Source organism: Mesocricetus auratus, unplaced genomic scaffold (genome assembly GCF_017639785.1).
Source record: "Mesocricetus auratus isolate SY011 unplaced genomic scaffold, BCM_Maur_2.0 Super-Scaffold_100004, whole genome shotgun sequence".
In the NCBI taxonomy this organism is placed as follows: domain Eukaryota; kingdom Metazoa; phylum Chordata; class Mammalia; order Rodentia; family Cricetidae; genus Mesocricetus; species Mesocricetus auratus.
In genome coordinates, this window is record NW_024429189.1 from 11,161,571 (window position 1) to 11,177,288 (window position 15,718).

The 15,718-nt window shown below is 34.8% G+C and overlaps 1 protein-coding gene across 6 annotated transcripts in view; it reads right to left on the bottom strand.

Annotated features, from left to right (window-relative positions):
- The window catches only part of Lrp1b (LDL receptor related protein 1B), a 1,890,041-nt gene that overhangs the window by 689,125 nt on the left and 1,185,198 nt on the right, over positions 1-15,718 (bottom strand). For all 6 annotated transcript variants that reach the window (XM_040745299.1, XM_040745298.1, XM_040745301.1 and 3 more), the window contains exon 23: positions 11,115-11,360. In XM_040745299.1, the coding sequence (XP_040601233.1) occupies positions 11,115-11,360 (246 nt within the window). The remainder of the gene's footprint in view (positions 1-11,114; positions 11,361-15,718) is intronic.

The following is a 15,718-nucleotide window of genomic DNA, read 5'->3' on the forward strand; positions in this document are numbered from 1 at the left end:
ATAAAAATGTTCAAAGAATGTTCAAGTTCTTATATTTATTACAGTGTCTTTGAGCTGAGAAAACCCGATTTGATACTTACAAAATCATGCTGGATTAAGACAAACCAGTTTCCCAGAGATCTAAAATCAAAATTTACATCTTCTTATTCTTTCATATTTGAATGCTGAGTCTAGATAGCTTCTACTAGTTTCCATGACTTTGAAATTTCTGCTGACTTTTTTTTAAATCATTAGTTTTTCTTTGGGAGAATAAAACTACAAAGAGTAATCCAATAAAGTACTTCACAAACTAGTGGGAAGCCAAGTAAACTGCATTTTTAGATCCCAAGTCATACAGAATTTTAACCAAAGGAAATGTTGAACTAATGAAGAACTTTCATGTTTGTTTCAAATTCGTCATAGATATTCCAAATGACTATCAATTCAATGTGAAGGAACTACCTATTTTTGTATTCATCTAGCAATTCTTCCAGTATGCTCACCCACTCGTAGCTAACAAATGACAGAATTTAGCAGCTTGAGCTTGCATGACACAGTCTTACTGAATAAAAGACTTGAAATTTTTCTGCTTTGTAAGAGATGACACTTGAGTTAAACAAATGTTACCAGAGCCACCCTCCCTGTGAAGAATTCTTATAAATATATTCCTCCCCAAGTACAATGTCAAACACACTCAGAAGGTGGCTATCTGTATTTATCTTCTTCTTTTTGCTTTTCTTTAAGTCCCTCTCTCAAGTTTACAGAATAATTTTTATGAGACAGATTTTTGAAATCAGAGGATTAGTTTAAGTAAAGATCTTCCCTCTTCCTCTAGATTGTTCAGAGGTAAATTGTTATTGCAACTCTGCAACTAACAATTCTATATGAACAGCTCTGATTCTTTGCATACCTATCACACCCTCAAACAAAGCATGATGCTGTAGCTACAATTATTTCTCACTGGTTTCAGATGTATTGGTTAATTTTTGTTTCTGCATCTAAGGGTTTATTTGACTTTCCATGCCCCATCAGAAAATACATTTACTTTACATAGAATACTCATACTTTGTTAAATGGTTTATCATCTCTCGGCCACAATGTATGTCACTACCTTCTTCCATTTCCTCCATTTAACCACCTAAAGCCATCTACAGAATAAATAATAGTCAAATAACACTGAAGTGTATAACTCACAAAGGAAGAGGGAACAGAACCTATGAAATGAAGACAAAGATGGATTTTCAAGTTTTACTCAAACCTCGAATTTAGGTTAACTGTTCATCAACTTTTAATTTTTGTTTGCTGTTTCTCTACATTTCACTTTCCCCACTGTTCAGGTATTTTTTAGTAACTCTGTTTTATGTTTTAATTTATAAAATCACTCATGTCTTTTTCTATTGACAAATGGTTGAAGTGTTCATTTCCTATGTGTTTATGTATTCATGTATAACCTTGTGCCTGTATAGAGGTGAGAAAAAGAGATAACTCATTGATGTAAAGGTGAAAGAAAGAAAGTCTGCATTTCTAAGAAGTACTCTAGTGTTCTTTAGTAGAATATATTCAAAAATTTTAATCATATAGATAAATTTTATAAAAATCATTTAGTTTATGTTTTACAAGAAAACCCTGAAAGTAAAAGAGATATAGAGGAGAATGTTAGGAAGAGGAATTAAGGAAAACAATTAGTCAAAGAAATGAAAGAGGGGAAATAAAAGAGATAATTTAGTCAAGAAATGTTAATGTGACAGAAACCAGTAGATAAGAAGATATTGCTCTCTGTGTTTTATAGTCCCATTTCCTACAATTAACAATAAAATGTAAGTAAATAATAACAAGGTCTCATAGGAAAATGATCCCAAACACAATACCACAAAAGTATAAAAATCGTGTAGAGAAATTCTCCAATTTTGTACAATGAATAATAAAACATGGAGAAAATTCATGCTACTCTCATAAATTGGAAAGAATTAAGAGAACCAATAGCAAAACCAAAACAATAACGCAGAAAATCCAAACGGTTTGAGAGCTAGCAAAGCTGGGAGAGCTTAGGAAAGTTACTGTTGGCACAAATGCAGACTATGCAAGCATTCTGCAGAGCAGCTGGCTCGATTTAGTAGGAACAACTGTAATCATGCATTGACACAGTAACATTGTTCCAACTATGTGAGGCTTATGAGATTGAATAATTGGTCCCCAGATTGTATCGCTATTCAGATGGTTGTGGAATCTTTTCAGATGGAATCTAGCTTGTGGACATAGCTTCTTGTCACCACAGCTCCAGCTCTCTACTTCTGCTGATGATATAAGGCAAGTAGCTGCCACATGTCCCATTGTCATATAGATGTCCACTATCATACCTTCCTCTACTATACTTGATCATATCCTTTCAAATTCTCATTCAAAATAAAAGGTTTTCTACCAGTAGTATTCGGTCCCAGTAACAAGAAAATAACACAGACAAAATCAGTACCCGGTACTTGAGTTGTTGCTACAGCAAATCTTATCATGTGTTGTGTAGGCCTTTGTATCTATTTGCAGGATGTATATGGAAGAGTTTGGAGCAACACGATAGAGACGCCCTAGCTAGTAATAAGTACAACCTAATGGGCCTCTCTAGCCAGGGAAGAACAGAACACTTATAGAAAAACAAACAAAACACAGACTGTTTTAGTCTGAATCACAAGGCTTCAGAAAGGATCAAAGACTCTCTTGACAAATGGGCTAAAGACTATTCCTGTTACATTCTAATAATCTATGTTCTGCTTATGTCAGGAGGTTATACTCAAAAGTGATAAACTAATTAACTAGGCAGGAAATGAAAGCATATTTCATAGGGCTAAATACCACTCATTACTTTTAGCCAGATTTAGAGTGAAAAGAGAAAATAAAGCATTAAGTTGTGAAAATGCACAGTTTGATTATTAATGAAATATGAATCTTATTAAAGTTGCATTCAGGTTGCATTTGGAGAAAGTAGCTACTAGTGTTAAGAGAGACTAATCTCCTTCCCATTGGGGCAACAAAAAAGACATCTTGGAAATTTACAGAATGTAAATTGAAGACTCATTTGAAAAACATGGTACAACTTTTGCAGGAATGAAGAATAAATGAACTCTGAATCAGATCCTGCCTCCAGGATCTTGCCCTGTTCAAGTTCCTGTCCTGACTTTCTTTAATAATGAACAGCAATACAGAAATGTAAGCTAAATAAACCCTTTCCTCCCTAACTTGCTTTTTGGTCATGATGTTTCTTTGTAGCAAGAGAAATGCTAACTAAGACAACCACTCACCATGAATCCTTCACTACTGTGAAGGACCAAATATCTAATCATGAGTCAAAATAATCTTCTTTCTCTTAAGTTGCTTCTTCTTGGGTAATGATAAAAGTAACTATGCAGGGATTAAAGAAATTGTTTTAACATCCTATAAGAAGTATATATATATATATATATATATATACATATATATACTTACTGAATTGATATTAGTGCAAAGAGTCTGGGCAAGTTGGAAGTATTTATTCAATATATGGATAAGCAAAATCATGTGATACTATCTAGTAATTACACATAGAAGATTCATTGAACACACATCACAAGTAATAAAAGCAATGCTTAGTGAAAAGAATTAGATGATAGAGTATACCAAAGGTGAATTTACATTATTTACATAAATTAAAATGTTTTCATGTATATGAAGTATAGTCATGCATATAATGCTCCATACTTTATAAGAAAATGTCTGAGCCAAGTAAGAATGGCTTCCTCTTGGTATGGAAAAGAAGAGGGTTCAAGAGATAAAATAAATGATGGAGAATAGGAGGAAGAGCATATATAAAACAATGATGGTTCTGTGTGAGAAGTTAGGACCTTAATTAATTCATCCCTTCATTTGTGATCTCATAACGATAAAGAAAGAGGAAGATAGGTGAACTAACAAGTAAATGTGCTGTGGAAGACAGTATAAAAGACCCAACTATTTAAAACAACAGCTCACAAACCAATATGCTAAGTCTACTAGCTACAAAATTTTGTATTTCAAAAGATGTATAAGTGATTTGACTATGATACCTTGTTTATAGAAAGGATAAAAGTGCAAGCTCTTGAAAATCAGACATTCAAAGGTATTGTAGGAATGTGAGATCACAGAGCACTGAGATTGGGCTGGGTGCTGGCATCATAGAGCAGCTCTCCCTTGGACTCAGGAGAATACATGTCAGCACTTTTTTTTTCTACTACCTCTTAGCTACAAGCCTTGAGCAAAAGAAGTTATTTTTTCTTAGTTTCAGTTTCTGTAGATAGTCAATGAGAGATGTTTCTACCAATAGTATTTAATATCCATAGATATTTAGTGAACAGAGATTATTAATAAAAGTGAAGTAAATATCTTGGAAGAGTTACTGTTGAAGAAGACAGTGTCAAAGGGTTTACAGGATGCAACTTTTTAAAGAGAATATGGTTGTGCTATACTAATGGATATTGGTGATGACAGTGATCAGAGAAGAGCAAGTGGACTGTGAATGATCAGCACTGTGTTATGTGTACATTCTCTGTGAATGTGCATATACTGTGTCTCCAAGGCACTTATTCCATGGCTTCAGAGGTGCTCAGTGGAAATGTAAAAAAACACCAGTTTACAGAGAAGACTAGCAACCTGAAGGCCCTATAGAGCATGCTGAAGAACTTAGGACTCAGAGAGATACTTAAAGTTCTGGGTGGAGACCGAGTTGGGAAAGTGTCAGTTTACTAAGACCACATTGTAGGTACCTTACAGTTTCATCTCACTGCTTTTTCCTCTTTCAGTACTCACTTCATAAGGTAGGCCAGCTGGATCTTGTCACTTTGTCTTTTCCATAGAACTGACCTCTTTAATCAACTCATTACTGTGTGTCCTTCAGTCCATGAAAAGTATATTCATTCCTAATTCCAGTGCTTTCCTCTGCATCAACTAAAGCAACTAGCTGCTAGAAAACTGTCATTTTTAATAGTTGATGTATAGTTATTGACCTGTGTTGAGGACAATATACCACTGGTTTGTAGCATACAGTTGCACCCCAGTGTCATTGAAAGGGAAAAATTCAGATCTGGAAAGAAGAAAGCAATAATAGATAGGGAAAGTCAAGATCATTGAGAATGTGAGTGAGAATCACTGAGAATGCTGATTCACAAACACTGAAGTAAAATTATCGTCTTTGGGCACAGTGTAAACTTCTCACAATCTTTCATTCTTACATGTGTCAATGTGGATGTATTTGGCAAACTCCTTCCTACTCTGAAACTTTATGTGACCTGCTAAAATTTCATTTCTTTGACATTTGCAACTTAAGGACACCAGCTTTCCTCCTTTACAATTCTAATTCCCTAGGTGTCAGCAAGTCACTTAAAGCTTATTTGGCTATGGGGATGGAGAACTCACTCAGTGCTTAACACTGCTTCCTGCTCTTGATGAGGATCCAAATTTGATCAAGGGCCAGATGAGACAGTTCAAAATCTGCAGCTCCAGCTACAGGAGATTTAATGGAAAAGCTTGTAACTTTAGAAAACACCTGTGCAAATACACACAAACACAAACACACACACACACACACACACAAGTACATTGACTGTATATTTCCTTTCTAAAAAGTAATATGAATAGACAAAAATAAAATTTTTCATCTAAAAAACAAAACAAAACAAAAAAACCCAGGAAACAAGAGCAAACGTGTCATTATTGAGGAAATGTAATTTGCTTCAGGTTAAGAGGAACCAGGATGAGACCTATAGTGTTCTTCACAATAGTGGGAAAAACAAGTTGTGAACTGGCCACAGGCTGCCCATCAAAGAGCAGATGGCAGAGGTAGGAAGACATACACTCAGCAGCAATTTCCTGGATATTTAGCAGAACACTCAAAAGAATGGTGTTTGAAATTAAGGCAGTGAAAAAATAGAGCAATCTAGGAAAGCAGAAAATAAGAGAGCAGATTGAAAGGTGAAATTTGTAAGATTTATTAAATAAAAACCCAAATTGTATAAGTAATGATCATTTGTAATCTTTATATTCAACAAGATTAGGTGTGATAAAAAAAATAAAAATAAAACAAAACCAAAACTAGAAAACCCAGGTCAACAATGAAGAAAAAGACAGCTAGTGAAGAATTTCAGAAGCAAAAAAGAAATTATGAGAGAATTACAAAAAATAAAAACCAACATCCAACAATGAGAGATGCACTCTCACCCTGGACTCCCAGGGGAGGGTCTAGGCCCTGCCCTGGATGAAATGACAGACTATGGACACCCCCATGGAGGGCCTCACCATCCCTGGGGAAATGAGGGGATATTGGGGGGCTGATGGGAGGGCATGGGAGGAGGGGAGGAAAAGGGATGTGAATTGAAATGTGAAGCAACCTTGTTTCTAATTTAAATTTAAATTTAAAAATAAAAATAAAAAAGTTAAAAAAAAAGAATTAAGAAGAGGGGTGTTCTGACTCTAACTTACTTGAACCATAAAACCTCATACTCTTTGTTTCTTCCCCTTCTTTTTGTATTTTTAAATGTCGAGATGAGTTTGCATCTGTATTAAATTCAATAGCAGAAATTTAAAAAAAAAAGAATCATGATAAGAATGATGGAAATGAAAGGATAACACCAATGAAATGCATATTAAAAAGGCCAATTCATTTTTAATATGCTATGAGGTTTCTGTTTTTCCAAAGAAATAAGATTACAGAAATATACATGGACAATTAAATCAAATAAAAAAAACACATATGAATAAATTAAATGTTGACAATGGTATCAGTTTCCCTGTTTCAAGGAATAATTTATGATCAACTGGAAAAATTATTCATGGAGGAAAACCTTCATTTCCACCTAAATGTTTGTTTTCCTCCTACATCATAAGCAAAGCAGGTGTGAAACAAGCAAATTATGAGTTACTAGATAGTTCTCTAGGGACTTCCTTTCAGGATGAGCTTCTGCCAACCCCGTAGGGAATTAATATTGAACCTGATTACATGCATTCAATGATTTAACTTTAGAAGATAGAAACTCATTAGTTATTAACTCATGAATTATTTCACACGATGCTGCTCAACCTTACTAATTTCATCTTTATCAAAGTATAAGTTAGGGTTCCACTGAACTATGATCATAACAACTTGTGGTCAAATCTGATATTTGTTTCTTTACTCTCAACAAAGTGACTCTTCTAATACAAGTAACTGCCTGTTTTATTCTCTTGTGAGGATAATTTATCTGGAATCTTGGAGAATAAACAGTGGAACAGGTTTTCCTTAATATTATAATTGAAGATTCAATTTTTTAAAGGATAAAGCAGTATCACAAAATACAATAAAATTAAAAGATTAAAATGATACAATTGTCTCTGAAAAATGTAATAGTCCTTGCCTACATAATAATTTTCCCAAGCCGGATGCTACTTTAAACAAAGGAATAATTAGTCATTCGATTTCCAACTTTAGAATTTTCTTATTTCATTGAAATGATAAATAAGAAGGAAGGATAAGATAGGACTGTAAAGAGAAATCAAATCATGATCATATATCCTCAGGGATATGTTGTCCTACACAGGGAAATATATATAAAAATAAGAGTAAAAGACTTAATACTAGAAGTATCTAACTTAGCAGGAATCAAAGAATAACCCATATTTCTGGAAAAGACAGTGAGAAAATATCACCACAGAGGAAATAAAATGAATGAAGGTTCATGATGAACATGTTCTTGGAAGATAAACAATGCATATAGACTTCGTGATTTTCACAAAACACAAGAATTAGAAATCTTTATGTGCATAGGCCAGAAAATAAATATGTTGAAATGCAGACATCAAGATTAATTAAGTTGACTTCTATACCAGAAGACTACTACTCCACCAGAGGCATGCTAGCTCCCAGCACTCAAAGCCCACACTTCTGGCAGAGGCTTCTTACTCCACTAGAGGACAGATGACATCCAGAACCCTAGAGATCAGACATCACACATGTAGCCAGACCTCCAGCCACTGATTTGGGTAGTAAGTCTTTACGGGACCAAAGGGCATCCAAACCATCAGAAGTTCAGCTCCCAACTCAGGCAGAGACAATCTATTGACTACAGACCCTTCTAGCAAGAAGAAAAGAGAGGAAACAGAAACCAAGGAAGAAGACACCCATCTAACAAAGACAAATCCAGAAACTGGCACTACAAATCCAGATGCCTAAAGGTCATTGTAAGAATACAATCAGCAACAAACAAGGTATTATGTCACCACTAGAGCTCAGCCATCCCATTACAACGACTATAAATACTCAACACTATTAACTCACAAGAAAACTACCTTAAAACTAACTTTATGAAGATGAAAGAGGAACTTAAGGAATGAATAATTTTTTTAAAAAGACATAAAAGGGAAACAAAAATTAGAGTAAATCAATATATTCTTTAAGGAATGTCAAGAAAACAATTTAATAAAATCAAACAGTTAAAGGAAGCAAATAAAAGTGTTCAACACCCGAAAATGGAGAGAGGAGAAATGAAGAAAACATAAACATGAACTGAGAGTTTCTGGAAATGAAAATCCCATACAAGCAAACAGAAAGCACAGATGAAAGAAATTTCAAAGAGTACAGAGATAGAAGAGAGAATCTCGGGCATTAAAGACATGATAGAAGATAGGTACATTGATCAAAGAAAATGTTAAATCTAAGAAATTCCTGACACAAAAATCTGGGACACTATGAAAAGATCAATCTTAATAATAATATAAGTAGAAGGATAAGAATCACAGATCAAAGGCCCAGAAAATATTTTTCATGAAGTCATGAAAGGAGATTTTCCTAACCTAAAGAAGGAGATAAGTATAAATACACAAGAAGCTGACAGAACACCCAATAAATTAGTTCACTTTCAATGTAATCCACCATATAAACAAACTGAAAGTAAGAAAACACACACACTTTAGATACTGAAAAAGCCTTTGACAAAATCCAACACCCTTTCATAATAACGATTTTGGAGAGATTAGGAACACAAGGGACATACTTCAACATAATACAGCCAAGTTACAGCAAACCTACAGCTAATATTAAAATAAATAGAAAGAAACTCAAAGCAATCTCAGTAAAATCAGGAAAAAGACAAGGTTGTTCAGCCTCTCCATATGTATTTAATATAGTACTTGAATTTCTTTCTAGGCAGATAAGAAAGCTAAAGGAAATCAAGGGGATATAGATTGGATAGGAAGATATCAAAGTACATTTATTTGTAAGTTATATGATAGTATACATAAGTGAGACCAAAGCTTCTATTAAGAAACGTCTACAATTGATAAATACTTTCTGAAAAGTGAATGAATACATTAACTGAAGGGAAGAGTAGGAGGAAGGGATAGAGGGGGAACTGCGATTGGTATGTAAAATAAAAAAAATGTTCAAAAACATAAAAAAGATTAACCAAAAAAAAATCAGTAGCCGTTCTATATGAAAATGATAAATGGGCAGAAAAAGAAATCAGGAAAAAAACACCTTGCACAATAGCTGTAAATGATATAAGATATCTTGGTGTAACTTTAAACAAGCAAATGAAAGTCCACTGAAGCAATAACTTAAAGTCTTTGAACAATTAAGATGGAGAAGATACCAGAAGATAGAAAGATTTCTCATGTTTGTCGATGAGTGTGATTAATGTAATACAATGTCCAGCTTACCAAAAACAATCTACTGATCCAATGCAATTCCTATTAAAATACCAACACAATTCATTAAAGACATTAAAAGAACAATACTGAACTTCATATGGAAAAACAAACAACCCAGGTTAGCTAAAACAGTCCTATACAACAAAAGAAATTCCAGAGGTATCACCATCCATGATTTCAAGGTGTACTACAGAGCTGTAATAATAAAAACTGCATAGTTTTGCCATAAAAACAGAGAAGTGGATTAACAGAATTTATTCAAAATCCTGAACATAAAGCCACACATATATGGTTGCCTGATTTTGAAAACAGATGTCAAGCTTATCCAATGGTAAAGGAAGCATCTTCAACAAATAGTACTGGTTCAACCAGAAATCGGCATAAAGAAGACTGCAAATAGGTCCATATGTAGCACCCTGAACAAAACTTAATTCAAAGGGGATCAAACACCTCAATATAAACCCCAGTACACTGAAGATTTCAGAAGAAAAAGAGGAAAATTGCCTTGAACCCACTGGCACAGGAGTAAACTTCAAAAAACAGAGCACCAATATTGCAGGCACTAAGATCAACAATTAACAAATCATCCCCAGCACTCAGGAGGAGGAGATAAGGCAAGTGAATCTCTGTGAGTTCAAGGCCAGCCTAGTATACAGAGGTAGTTTCAGGAAAGCTAGGGTTACACAAAGAAATCCTGCCTTGAAAAACTTTTTTAAAAGGCCATATTTCTGTATTTTATTGGTATCAGTTATCATGAATTAAAATTTATTTGAAAAAGTATTTTCATCCCTAATTTAATTTCTTCTCGTCTTGTAAATACTTGAAATAGTTCCCAAATTTTTATTGATTAGATTCCTTAGGAAAGATATGTCTCTTCCTATTTCATTTTTAAGTTTTAAGATTAGTAATCATGCATATTACAATTCAATATAAAACACATTTTAATAAAGTCAAGAAGAGAATGATGGGAGTGAAGGAAGGGCAATCAAAAAGATACTTTATGTTTAAAGACTAGCAGTTAGCATCTGAGTCATTCTTAGTAACCATCTACCTATCACCTGTCTATCTATTCATCTATCCATACACATCCACAGACCCGTGTTATGGGGAATCAATAAGATTTCAGTGATGACAAAAATTCATCATTGTATGAAGTCCAGGTGTAGTAATGTACAATTTCAAATGTGTGACGTGTTATTCACGAAACATGCTATGAGAAAGTAATTGTGAAGATCGCAAGCTAGAACATTAGTAGTGATCAAATGGCTAAGGATCACAGGACTCAGGACTGCCACAGGAAGAAGGTATGTTGTAACACATCCTTTACAGGGATTTTGGAATAGGTTAAAAATGACTTACAACATTTAAAAGACATGTGGAGAATGCATGGAATCTTTTCATTAAAACATTTCAAGGCGTTTTGGGATTTGCTTCCATGGATGGCAGTATCTACTCACCCACACTGGTGCAGCTTTCCCCATCCGTACCCAATGTCCAGCCTTCGTAACAGGAGCACTTGACCATGTGTTTGTGCTGCTCACACACTTGGCTGCACCTCTGGTGGGAGGCACAATAGTCCACGATTTCACAGGTTCTATTGTCTTTTCTGAGCTGGTGTCCTTCTGGGCAGGAACAGACAATTCCTCTTCCAGGAACCACAGAACAGTGGTTGCTACAGCCTCCATTGTTCAGCGAGCATTCATCTGTCAAGGGACAGATGTTCTCAGTCACATTGTTTTTCTCACTCCATATTACTCACTGACTGAATTCTCTACATCTGGAGTTAGAGTCAGACAATCCCCCACAGTCATTTGGATATGAGTACTGCTAAAAATGATGCAATGCCAGAATTTATTTCTAAATGATAAGAATTAGGAAGACAAGTTTTAATTTCTACTAAATTTGTAACATGGCTTGGGTTAGCTCGTTGATGCAAATTGTGTTCAGAACAGATCGGGTTAATGCACTGACGTAAATTGTGTTCCACATTTTTGTTAAAACTAGAAAATAAACCTCAACCTTGTAGAAGCTGTGTAAAATCAATTGTAGATGTCTTTCAAAAGAGAGACAGAAATTTGTTACTGGGTATTTAATGCTTATAAATAAACACATGTATATTCATATGCAATTATAATCATAATGAGGAGTAGTTTTCTTTCAACCTGTGCCCTATAAATTGTTTGTTATGATTAATTCAATAAGGTCATAAAAATATATCACATAATACACAACCAAGTTTATACTTGTGTTTTGGCACAAGTAATGAGCAACCATTATTGACCATATGAATAATACACATGATTGCTAAAGAAAGGGAATGCTTCCTGTATAGAATTTGTATTTACCTTTATATATATGCATTTATTGTTATTTTTAATCACAACATTTTAGGGGGACATAGAATATTTTGAGTTATGTTTATTAGCTTGATGTTGAAGAGGCCATTAAAAATACCTACTGAATAAAAATAAAGCTTAAAAATGGATATAACTTCTAAAATTTGGGCCAGCTTAGACAAATTTCAAAATGTTATGATCTTGATTAACAGTGAATTTTTATTTTTGTAGCTCCACTGTCACCTACTGTTCTCTTCAGTTTCTTACTGCTCCTAAGGGGTTAACAACACAGCAGCAAGGCCAAGAGCTTCTCTACATTACTTTTCAGTAAAAGTGTTTCTTTTTTGAGCTGGGTGTGAATGCCTATAAGCCCTGCATGGGGGACACTGAAGCAGGCAGATCTTTGTGGTCAAAATGTCAACCTGGTATTGAGGCTGGCCATGTCTGCAAAGAGAGACTGTATCTTAAAACAAAATAAAAGAACAAAAATCTAGTAAAATAGGGATTTAAAAACATATTTCTCAAAATTAATCTAATTGTGTGTCTTCAGAGAAGTGCTAAATGGAATATTATGTGATGACTGGCAAATTGTAGTAATATTTACATGAATAACATGTCTCCTTGGGTCTCTAGTATTTTATTTTTTATAGAAATGGGCTGAAATGCAGAATCCTGCATTTTAAAGTTTTCTATATGCTGTACCTCTTTTCCATACTATTCATCTTCATTAAAACATTTTCTGTTATATGAAAGGAAACATAATTTCCATTAACCATTTTTCTTTAAGAATCCTCTTCATGTTAGGTATTATTTTCAAAGGAAAAATGGATTGATTACCAAATATTCTTGTTATCCAGTAATCATAACCATTTGATAACTGTAGCCATTTTGAAGTATTTACCCTATTTTAGTTCAATTGACACTCTTTTTCAAGAGAATTATTGTCAAAAAAATACTATTGAACCAAGCAGGTACAAAAATAAAATAAGGAGAAAATTTTCACCATGTTCTTAGTTTATTTCAAATATAATTTTTATCTTATAACTAAGAATTTCTGATGCCATATGTGGACCTAAGTAACAGAGTTTAGGAGAAGAAAACTCACATTGAAATCTAAAACTGAGTGAACACGTAAAATATCAGTAGTCTCACAGCTGATCCATTATCAGTTCTTCTACTTTAACCTTGTTATCAACCCTGAAACCTCTTTTAAAATTTCCATACTGCACCAATACTGTGTTCCTGACGAAGGTCTGGTCTACTGTCTTTCGGTTTTCATAAACACTAATTATGCTTTAACCATGGTACATATTCAGAAGAAATCAATTCATACTCCAACATGCTAGAACACACAACTTGTTTCTTGTGGGACCAGAAACACAAAACAAAACAAAACAAAACAAAAAACAGAATACTGCTCTATAGGTCTAGTGAATCTCCATAGAATGAATGCAGACCCTGGTTTGACACAGTTCAGTGTGCAAAGAAAGTTTGTTGTGTTACTGAGTCTGCCTATGTTTATAAACAGTAAAACTGCTGACCCCTCTGACAGCCACCGCCCCTTGCCCCTCTGAGAACCCTCTGCCACCGAGAATAGTCTTCTCACTCTTTTCTGGTAGACCAAAAGCTTTCTCTTGGAATTGTACATATCCAGAGGGACAGCTTGCATTGGTCCCACTCTGTCCAGGGACCCCATGCTTTGTGCTTCTATGACTTCCTGTCAAAGGTGACTTCTGGCCGGAGACAGAGAGGTTGTTACGCTTGAAATCATTTTAAGTAATTCAAAAACCTGATAGGAAAAGAATCTCTTTACAAGGCTAGAAGATCACAGTCTTGGGCTCATTTTCTTGTGTGTAAAAATAGAAGACACTCTGGTTCTCATATGTGCTCTTGGTACTCATTGTCTGCATCCATCCCTGCCATGTCTTCTGAGGAGGCAGATAACAGCCATAAGTGTATGCAATGCTGCTGCCTCAGGACAAAACTGTCTTCTGTGTTTTCGGTCACGTACACATCTCTGCGTGTCAATTACTACAGCGGTAATACAAAACAAAGAGAGACCAATCTTGTCCCCTTTTCAGGCTAAAAGCACAGACATAAGTATTGTTTTAAAGCTGTAGTCACCTTAGATTCAAGGATGAGCCAAAGCTAAGAGGAGAAACACCCACTAGAAAAGTCAGAAAAAAATGTTATTTGTCAGCCGGGTGTTGGTGACGAATGCCTTTAACCCCAGCACTCGGGAAGCAGAGGCAGGCAGATCTCTGTGAGTTCTAGGCCACCCTGGTCTACAGAGCAGCCTCCAAAACAATACAGTGAAAGCCTGTCTCAAAAAACCAAAAAAAAAAAAAAAAAACCAAATGTTATTTGTCTTGAGTGAGAAGCTGCCTACTGGAATATAAGCGAACATATCTCTAACTCTTTAAACAGTGTAGACTTCTTCCATTTACTTTACAGACTTGAGCTAAGCCAGTGATGGGAATACTTCATCTGTCTTGGGTTTACCAGCATCATATATTTAAACCTAACATTCCTGTCAGTACTCTTATGACAGATGACTCCTTTGCTTCTCTTCCTTATGACAGATGCCTCCTATTCTTCCTTCTTTGGTTGTCTTAGATAAATCTCTCTACTTTCACCTCCACTTAACTCTTAGTTGGGATAATTAGATGTTAAGAGAAGGAAGCGAATGTAGAAAAGGAAAATTTACCACCTTTTCCATGTAGATTTTGTGTAGTAGTTTAATGAATTTGGATTTAGGGTTTAGTATGTATGACTATTTTGCTTATAGTTTAGTTTTACTATGAAAAGATAATTTTATAGAACTACAGAATCTTTGAAGGAAAGGTTGCTTTACTATATACATTTTACAACAGAGTGACTAACATTTTTCACAATGCACTGTACTACTGATGCTTGCTTGTTTAACAAACACAACTCCAAGGCCAAATGTAGCCTTTTACTCTATGGATCAGTCAATTTACATGATCAGTCAATTTACATTCTTTCCTAGTCATTATCATATATAGCTCTAGGGACTGCTCCTTTTTACCATTCTTTAGACTATTTACAGATGTTTCTTCCTTTAGTGTTTTTTAGCAAACATACCTTGTTAGTAAATCTCTGATCTCCTCAGGATGGGAAACAAATTTTCCTTCATATGCATTGTTTGACATGGGGAGATTGCTTTTCCAAGTTGTTTTAAAGTCTGTTGCATTGATTGTTTTAACTAGACATGCATACTTGGGAAACTATTCTACAAGGACTTCAAATCAGAGACAGCAGCATGGCAACTCAGGTAATACTCAGTCTGTCTCCTTATCTGGCTTCTCCCCCTTTTGCTGTAACAAGCAAACACACATTTTCTCTTGTAAGGTTTGAAGACTCCCAACATTCACACAGTGCTGGGGACCTGCACCCTACAGGACAGCAAATTCGCTCAGCTATGAAACTGTAGTCAGGAGTTTGAGTAGTAATATTTCCATAGCTCTGTGAGTGCTAAACACACAGTCTGGTTTTTGTCTGTTGTCTTCAGAAACAGAATCTGGATCATATTCATTGCATTTTATAAGACCCTTTGGTTACCAAAAATTATATGTGAGCTTCAATGTAAAAAGTCTCATTTGAAGGGAATAAACGGAATGAATGAGTGCAAAGATAATAAACAGATGTGAGTAAACTAAAAGGGCCTAATATCTGGAGAGAAGGAAATGGGGCAAAACAAGCAA